This window comes from Labrus bergylta, chromosome 15 (genome assembly GCF_963930695.1).
Source record: "Labrus bergylta chromosome 15, fLabBer1.1, whole genome shotgun sequence".
In the NCBI taxonomy this organism is placed as follows: domain Eukaryota; kingdom Metazoa; phylum Chordata; class Actinopteri; order Labriformes; family Labridae; genus Labrus; species Labrus bergylta.
Genome location: NC_089209.1, coordinates 15,499,277 through 15,509,223, shown reverse-complemented (window position 1 = coordinate 15,509,223; position 9,947 = coordinate 15,499,277). Strand labels below are relative to the sequence as shown.

The window sequence follows — 9,947 nt, the reverse complement described above, 5'->3', positions numbered from 1 at the left end:
TAATATAGAAAACAAATACGATTTAATGACAAAAAGCATGTAGAAATTGTGCAATTGTTGATTTTTCTTTTTTCTTCTTTGTTGGTTCACAGATTTCAGGTCAATGCTATTATATTTTGGTTTTATTGATTTTTTTTTTTTTTGTCCAACTCAAAAAAAAAAATTCAGCTGAAGGATTGTGTGACGTGATCAGAATTAAAACGAGGATTTAAGATAAGATAAATACTGGGCCTCGTTTAATTTATTATGCAATACAATCTAGAGTAAAGAAACTATAGACAACAAATAGGCCTACGTCAAATATCGTTAAGATACATTTTCAACGTTTTATTTTCTTTAAAATAGACCTAATTAAAATGAGTTTCAATATTATCCTCCTTTCCACTGTTATTTCTACATTCAGAAAGTTTATGAAATTCACATTATTTGTTCAAGAACATTAGGAACTATTTTCTTTCCCATCAGCTACATCCTTCAGTTGGATTTGAGTTTCTGAGTTTCTATAATTTTATTAGATTGTAGCCAGAGAATAAATCTCCAACTCTTTCCTTCAATAACCTCCCCCTCAAACAATTCATGTAATTAATCACAGGATTTGAATGGCACCAACAACACGTGTCTGTGTTTGTGCTTTGGCACAGACTGACAGAGAGAAAACGAAACAAACAAACAAACAAACAAACAAACAAACAAACAAACGAGGCCATACAAAAACGATTTGAGATACATCCCACAGAAAGTCTCTTCAGTGAATGAATGAGTCACACAGTAGTAATAGTAGAGCCACTGCGGCCATAGCTGGTATACCAGGAAATATATTCAGTTTGTTTTCTTCTTATAAAGGAAGGCAAGATGAGCTGGATTGTTTTCCAGCCTCGGACAGTCTCGGTCTTTCTTGTCACAGCATTTTGGAAAAGTAGAGAAATAACAAAGAGCAAAAACACAGACTGTAAACAGGAGCACAGAGAGGTCTGCACAGAAAGGAAAGCATAAAGAGAACAAGTCTCTATGGAAACGAAATTATTATTACTATTATTATTGTTATTATTATCATTATTATTGTTATATCATTATTGTTCATTATAAATTACAAACGCTATTCTGAAAATGTAAAGCAAGTTGGACATACATTTTGGAGGCAGCTAAAAGGTAGCCTATAATATGAATAATAATATGAATAATAAAAATAATAATAATAGTATAATAATAATAGCTGGTATTTTTTACGTTGTACAGTAGGTGTCTGCCATTTCAGCCTCTCGTGCCACGCGCTGAGCAGAACCCCTGTTGCTTTTGTTATGATGGAAAGATGGCGTTTATTTACCCACACTGACTGCGACTTCTCCTCGAGCCACGAGCTTGTATTTTTAAATATCCACCCCCTAGTAGGACACCTCGTGCCCACACCAGCCTCTTTAATGCCTTTTCTTTCATGACGCGTTAAATAATGACGCCTTGGGGAAACGTACAGAAAAGCGTTCGATATTTTTTTTTTTTTTTCTTCTTTTGGTTAGCACACACCAGACGTCTCCCAGTATGCTTGGCAGTCCCGCGGCATGAAACCTCCTCACAGCTCACTACTCTGCGTATTTTCAGTGTTGGAGTGCCACTGTAGATCCCCACTGTGTGTGTGTCCCACTGTGTGTGTGTGTGTGTGTCCGTGGGTCCAACATTTAGCTTGACTGAGGTCCAGTTCTGCGCAGTCCAGCACAGACAAACTATAATAGAGGCTTGAAACCTCCTCCTTAAGATGTCCTTGTTGTCTCAGTATAATGGACTTTTGGGGGGAGGTCACTGCACAGGAGTTTGTCCTCCATGGTGAGGAGGGGAGTCCCCGTACATGTCCTCCCCTCCTGGTATCTGTCCTCCCGCGGGTGTCATCCTCTTCTCCTTCTGCCTCCTGTTACAAAACCAAACCCGCACCACCTCCTTCTCAAGCTGCAGGCTGTCCGCAAGGGAGTTGATCTCCGCAGCTCCTGGTTTTGGACATTTCAGAAAATGGCTCTCCAAAGCCCCTTTCACGCCCACCTCAATGGAGGTCCTCTTTTTCCTTTTCCTCCCCTGTGCCGCGATTTTATCCAGGCTCGTGGGGCTCCCCGAGGTGGAGTCCGCCTCCTCCAGCCACTTGTTCAACAAGGGCTTGAGTTTACACATGTTTTTGAAGCTCAGCTGCAGCGCCTCAAACCTGCAAATGGTGGTCTGAGAAAACACGTTTCCATACAACGTCCCCAGAGCCAGACCCACGTCCGCCTGCGTGAAGCCCAGCTTGATGCGGCGTTGCTTGAACTGCTTGGCAAACTGCTCCAACTCATCAGAGGTCGGTGTGTCCTCGTCTGACTGGTCCTGGTGGCCCCCGTGCTGGTGGTGGTGTGACAGAGACTGCTGATGGGCCCCGGGGCCGCCTCCGTGATCACTGAGGTGCGGGCTGTGGCTGTGGTGGTCCTCGTCCCGCAGGGGGTGGTGGTGCATCCCCCCTTGCTCTCCCCCCGGCATCAGACCGAAACCGGATTGGGAGTAGACCAGGCTCTGGCCCTCAGAAGTCGCCATACCGGGGATGTGCGTGGTGGCGGTGCTCGTTCGCCATGCTCTGGCGTCGTGATGTGCCTGTTGGTGCGCGAGGTGAGGGTGTCGCTGTTGCTGCTGCTGCTGCTGCAGACTGCTGGAGTTCTGCAGCTCCTCTCGGTCACTGTCGTGCAGCACGGGCTTCACGTCCTGCTCTCCGATGGGACTAGATGGCCAGGGCGCCCCGCCGTCACCGTGAGACAGTGCCGTTATCCACTGGTGCGCGTGGCTGAGAGGATGTCCGCCGCCCGGTAACGAGCTGTAGTCGTTCTGGAGCAGGCTGTGCGCGTCCCTGTACGCTGCCGCCTGCTGCATGCTCCCGGACTCCGAGTGTGGCGGCGGCGCGCTGCTGGGGGTGCTAAGGACGCTGTAGTGGTTGGACGTTGCAGTCGCCATAACTCTCGCAGCCAGAGTGATAACTAGAGTTAAAAGGAGGCTGCCTTTGACAGGAACTCTTTTGCGCCACGGGGCAGCGAGGCGTCTCTCACCAGCATCTCCCCGGCGCTGTGCCAAGGGGACGCAGAGGCGCGCACCTGTGGTCCGCCTCGCTCCGCTCTTTATTGGCCAAGAACGGTTGACAGATGTGGTTACCCCTGACAGCACCCCGCTCATTGGTCACGGGAGATTGTACAGCAACCCCAATCACTCTGCCCAACAATACTAGCAGTCCTGCAGCATGTAGAGTACATAGTAGAGAGAGAAACCAGGCTGAGGAGTGTAAACAGAAAAGACTCAACCAGCAACGCTGGAACGGGAAGGTTTCTATATGCTTGAAAGTACTTTTTTAAAAATGAATGTGGGTTAGTGGATCACATGTTGAGTTTGTGCGTAAAAGGTGCTTAAGATACACATTTAATTTGTGTTTTGTTCCGTAATAAAACTTTAACTCTCAGAATAATCCAAATTGTAAAACTTTAATCTTTTTTTTTTTTCTTCATGCATTTGGAGCAGCATATTTTGTCTGTTTTGCGGCATTAAACGGTGAGCAGAGATCATGAGCAGAAACTTCCAGCTGCCTCTCTGCCCTCAGGACGCTGTCCAGAGAGAGAAGCCGCGTGCTTCCAGGGCCTCTGCCCCGTTGCCATGACGAGCGCGGTGAATGGAACAACGCCCACGTCACAGCTGCAATTCGCTTCTTTTTTTCGTTCCGTTCCAAAGGGCTCATTGGGGCCGCGCGCTCGGCCGTCGGGACAAATAATGGGGGGCGCGCGGAAAGGGCAGCTCGGGGCCAAAGAGAGGAGGCTTCAAGAATAGAGACCCCAGCCTGCTCTGCTCCCTCACACCTGCCTGTTGGGTAAACTTGTGGATGGATGCACGCACATTGGCAAGCAGGGCTTGCTTTTCCCAAAGCTGCCATCCAAAATATTTTGATGAGGGGAAAGTGCCTCTATCCTCCAATGCACAAAAACAGAGATAGCTATCAAGAGTTTTTAATTATTCCACAAGCACTCCACAAATATCCACCTCCATCAGCGGTTGAACATATTTACATATTTGTCACACAAGTAATATTTTAAGCATGTACCATTAGTTAAATATTTGAAATGACTCAACTTCACTTCTATCACATTTTAAAGCCACATGGTCAACCTTTTACACCACTACATTTATTTTAACCGTCATATTTAACTTCAAAGAAAAATAGTGTACACACAATGTTAACCTGAGAAGATGTGATGCATCATTTTTTATTTTTTATTATTAACAATATAATTTATAAAGAAGTTCCAATTAGCTGCAGCTGTAACGTGTAAATGCTAATATTATGGAACATTTAAAAAAAAAAAATTAAATTATTTTCTGTATTAAAATAATTTAACTTCCAATACCTCCTGTCCATTTGAAATGATATTAAGTACTTTCACATGACTAAGATTCTAGAAGTAATACACTGTTTTTATTACAACTACTTAGGTTAAGGATTAGAAGAATATTGTTGCAATTATTCTAACACCATACCATAAAACTGTTGACTCAGAAACAGTTCTGTGGTGTCTTGGCACTATTTAAGGAAAACTACTGTGATGTTTGACAGTGAAGAAATCATCAAAGGACAAATTCTGCTTTATCTTCTTGTTCTATCTTTACAAGACCACAATGGTGTTTCATTCAAACTAATCCTTCTTTAGATGAGCCCCCCCCCCCCCCCCCCCAACACACGCACACACACACACACACACACACACACACAAACATCCCCTCCAAAAAAAACTTTTAGTTCCTTGGGGGGACCCTGGACCTACTTTGGCAACTACTGGTATTTTGCAAATGTGATTGGTGCAAAGTGGAACATGGCCTGTAAAGCCTAACAGCTACAAAAAATGTAAAGGTCTTTGAAGGTTGAAAGTTGAAATAATCAAGTATCACCAAAAGAGAGAAAAAATTACATGAGACAATGACAATATATGTAGATGATTTATCGTGAATTTATAGAAAAAGTTTGATGCTATGAAAGGCGACAAAATATGCCATATATCCTCAATACAATACCACACAGGAAACGATAGCTTAATTGACAAATACTGTGAATCTAATCATGTTTCTACATAAACTGACGCACATTGAATTATAGGGATCCAAAGAACACCGGCTTATGATTAGGGTGTAATTCTGAGAATTACCAAATGTGTCGCCAGGGGCTCTGACAAGACCGTGTGTTGAGACGGGCAAAACATATTACCCTAATCGACTAATATGCAAACTACTGGCCGCCCAATTACAGAACTTAATAATGCATAAATGATGCGAGTCCTGCTCTTACAAGATGAAGAGGTCGCCATTAATTCAGTCAAACGGTTGGGTTTGCTGTCAACACATGTGACACCTCAGCAACACGTACTGTCTGTGTTCCCGTGTCTCTTGCTCTGCATTCAACAGTGAGAGTTAATGATGGAGAATCTGAGCGTTAAATTAACAGTAATTATATGGCCCCAGTGCTGTAAAGATTCAATCTCTTCACGAGTCTAATGGGCCTAAGTGTCCCAATGCGCAGACAGAATGCTCTATGAGATATTTATGATTGAGACACATGTTCAAGAAAGAAAATCTTTGTATACAACAACATAATTGACCATCTTTGGCTTTTTATGACTTTGTTTGAAGACTGATTTTTCCACTCTTTAATGCCAGACATGAAAAGCCATTTTTTCCACTCTTGTGTAAATAGTTCCAGTCCCAAAAAAAGAGAGACTCCAATGCAAGGCGGAGCCATTTAAATGTTTGAATGTTTGCAAGATAAGCAGTATTGTGGCTACTTTCACTTTCTCTAGGCCAGCGTGTGACCGGCCCATGTCCCTCCCCCTGTGGGAACTCCCGTGCAGGGGTAACTGGGGCAAGGGGGCTTCTTTATGCTGCCGGACACAGGGAGATAATGGCCATTCCTCCACAGCTGGCCCACACAATCAAAGGCAGAGGGGGCTCGAAGGATTCCAGCTTTAACCAGGCCATTGTCTGGGCTAATTACATCTGAATGCAAGACCCCAAGAACCCACCTCCCCCCTGAGCCAAACCTGCACAGAATACCCCAAACAACCCTTCGGGGTGGAGGGAGAGTGCACACAGAGAGTAATATATAAACCCTGCACTTCTTTATTACCCCTAAATGTAAGCACACACAAGCCTGCACACACACACACACACACACACACACACACACACACACACACAAACTCAAGACTTGTTCATTACTCACACACACTCGTATCCCCAGCAGGCTCTCATCAAAGTGTGTGTCTCTCGCACAAACACACTCACATGTGGCACTCAGCATTAGATCAGATCTCAGCTTGCTGCTCTCAGAAGAGATGAGGAGGTCTTAGAGGACTTAGGTTGAATAGAAAACACACTGAAGAGCCTTTCCCCAATGCACCCCCATAATCCCAATCTATACTCTCCCTCTAACCCCAAACCGCCTGCGCTCCGCTCCATCTGCAGCTGAAGACGTCCAGGCCCTAAGATCACTACAGAGCAGTCAGTGTTTAAAGAAACTGTAGTGATGTCTGCAGTGTCCTGTTTTGGTGTCTATTGGTTTAGCCGTTTCTGAAACACTGGTTTTAACCATTATGATGAGCACTGTGTTTTGTTTGTTGCTGTACATAATCATACACTGAGATAAAAACATACTAAATTGAATAAATTATTCTCACTTGCAGTAATTACCATGTCAACACAAAATGAGGAGAACCAACAGCAGGTTTCTTAAGATAGAAAAAGGCCAAACTTAAGGCTTACTGATAATGACGAGTCTAAGGAATAAATTATCTGAAAAAAATGACAGGTCCAGCAAAAAAGAAGCAAACAAGTAAAGCCACGAGTAACCATCCACACGCAAAGCAAGGGGGGAGGGAGGGGGGGATCCAAGGTCTCAAAGAAGAAAATTAAAAAAGAAGAACACATAAAATACCAGAAAGGTTGACACTAGAAAACACTGTAGGTTTAAAGAAAACTGATGCTAAAAAACAGGCAAAGACAAAGCCTCAAAACAATATGGTGATTCAGGGACAGGTGAGACAGTCAGGGAATCCAATCACAGTAACAGGAACAGAAACAAAGGGTGACCTGAAATGAAAGCCCTGATAGTGGACCTGATCGTGTGAACATCTAAAATAGTGTAAATGATAAAAACTAGTTTATATTTCAGTTAAAGTGTCAGTCAGTTTGCAGTTTTCCAGTCCCACTCTTTCTGAAACAAGGGCCCTGTATGTAAAAACTCTACACACAAAAAACAAAAACAAAAAAAAACACAACATCTTTCATCTCTTCAAAATGCAAGCACTACATTCAAAATCATCTAAACTCTTCTAAGAATTATACTTTTACATCCAAACGCTACACAAACATAGATCTTTCCACCGCCAACTGGTACACAGTTACTGGTTTGTAACTGGTAAACAGTATTGCAGTGACAGTTTATCCTGTCTCCAATCTTTCTCCTCTTGCTCCTTTTCCTCTAACTCTATCCCTAAATTTGTCCTCCATTGTTGTTCACACCAAAAAAGCAAACGTGACTCCTGTTTATGGTGTTCAAGCTCAGATTTCTGTGTGATGCGATTGTGGACTTCACATGTGCTTTCTGAGTGCAGGTGATGGTCAGTTAAGTTTGTTGTTTCAGTGGCAGTGTTTAGCAATTAACACACACACACACACACACACACACACACACACACACACACACACACACACACACACACAGACTGTCACTTTTTGAATGATGTGTAATGTGAAAAGTGTGTTTTGTGTTTGGCAAACACTGTGTGTAAAAAGTGTGAGGCTGAGAATGTATGTACTGTATAGTTGTGCAAGTCTGGGCTGATGTTTCTCTCTTTGTGTTTCGCGCTTCAATAACTAACTATGTTCAATTTAATATGTCAGTAATTGTAAAAACAAAAAAATATTAACAGCAGACAGATGAAATGTAACTCTCTGATAATTTGAGGTGAAGTCTCAGAACTGTAGATATTTGAAGTGTCAGTAGTTTTAAAAAATGAAAAGCTTTAAACAGTCTTGGCAAGTGACAGAAATCTTGCTAACTATATCTTGTCTTATATTTTCTCTCTTCCCTTATTGTGTGTGTGTGTCTGTGTGTGTGTGCGTGCGTGCGTGTGTGTTGAGTGTGTGCGTGTATATATGTCACAGTTTCAGGGTTAGGAGGTCTCACTGGTGCTCAGTTTAGCATTGATTTATTCTCTTTCTCCAATTTATTTCTCCTCCGCCTGATCTGCCTCTGGGAGGACAAATGGAGGAGAAAGGCAAAGCACTGTAACCATCGCGCACACACACACACACACACACACACACACACACACACACACACACACACACACACACACACACACACACACACACACACACACACACACACACACTGCATGTTCAGTGACAAATGTTTCCAGAATCACAGATGCACTCAAATCCGTATTTCTGGGCTTGCAAGAGCACACACACACACACACACACACACACACACACACACACACACACATATATATATATATATAAGAAAATGTTTAATGCCAAGGTTCTGTATTTCCAACCCACTGTGCTGGACCAATCAGAGATCAGAGAGATGACCATTCTATAGAACTATAAATTTACAACACTCCTCCAGTCCCAAGGCACCTTGGCTTCTAAGACTTCCCATGTTGTCCCATATAACTGTCTTCAGAGCACCCATAAAGACATAAAGGGACGCTCCCACCTCTAGGTGAGTGGTCATAACTCAGCAGCAGGTATTTTTACTGTGCTGTCGAGGTGCACAGATTCATCTCGTCTCCTACTTTATAATGTCCAACACAAACTCTGGATGAGGAAAAGCAAGAGTGCAGTCATATTTTACAGGCGTCTTGCTTTAATGGTTTGGTGTAAGAAGAGGAGTGTGTTGGCTCGTTGAAAGAACTTAACACTGTGTCACTTCTACTTTTGGGTGTGATAACCAACCTCTTCTTTTTTATTCCCAATAGGAAATGGAGGGCAGGAGGGGGAGCCAGTAGGTCGTTAAACCCACTTGAAAGCTCAGCAACCTGATCGATAGTCGTGGGCCAAGCAGGGATTAAAATCAGGCTAAGTCTGTTCCAATCAATACTGATGGCTAACCCTGGGGTTAAAACAGGAGTAAATCTCCATACATGTCCATACACAAGTCTGCACTATGGTCTACAGTACAGATAAATCTGCAGCTATCCATGCAAATGGACACACAATGGGTTGAATGAATGAGTGCTGTATGGGCATTCGGCAGTAGCAGATCTGGTTGTATCTGTGTGGATATACAATGTGTCCAGGTAGGAGAATGAGGCAGTAAATTTGGACTCATCGACAGGGTTAGTAGAGTGAGTACAGCTCTCATAAATGTGTGATAGTACGTGCAGCGTGTATGAAAGAGTGGTTTCAAACAGTAATGTGTTACACAGCAATAGTAGGGGTGAGAATGACTTATAGAAAGAGAGCTGACATGCATGATTGACTGTTTCACTCCTTAATGGATGATAGACATCACTGCTCAGATTGATCTTACAAGCGTAGGTCTGCGTATCAATTACCAATACTGATCAATTAAGCTATGGACAGAAAACAGGAAGAAAAAAACAGTTACATGTCTACATTGTGATCAGTTAATTCTAGTCATGCAGAGATGTATGTCTCCTGCTTGAAAGGTTAACCGTTTCTCCTAATCAGCAGGGACCGATTTAAAAGCAAAGAAGAGTCCACAACATAGGACAACTGATAATGCTTGCATTTTGGAAAACATGCGTTCATTTTTCTTTTTTAGCTGAGAAACAGAGGAAAAGTTCAAAATGCTACTTTCACATCTGTATGCTTAATATGTAAGTTACCAATTTTACTTTGTAAACAGGGGGGAACAGCTAGCCTAGCATACAGGGCCTAGC

At 43.1% G+C, this 9,947-nt stretch overlaps 1 protein-coding gene across 1 annotated transcript; it reads right to left on the bottom strand.

Moving 5' to 3' along the window:
- Window positions 1–3,451, bottom strand: pou3f2a (POU class 3 homeobox 2a). The gene has a single exon (XM_020642022.2). It carries the CDS (start codon window positions 3,172–3,174, stop codon window positions 1,792–1,794), a length of 1,383 nt encoding a protein of 460 aa, XP_020497678.1. The 5' UTR covers window positions 3,175–3,451; the 3' UTR covers window positions 1–1,791.
- Between the last annotated feature and the right edge of the window lie 6,496 nt (window positions 3,452–9,947).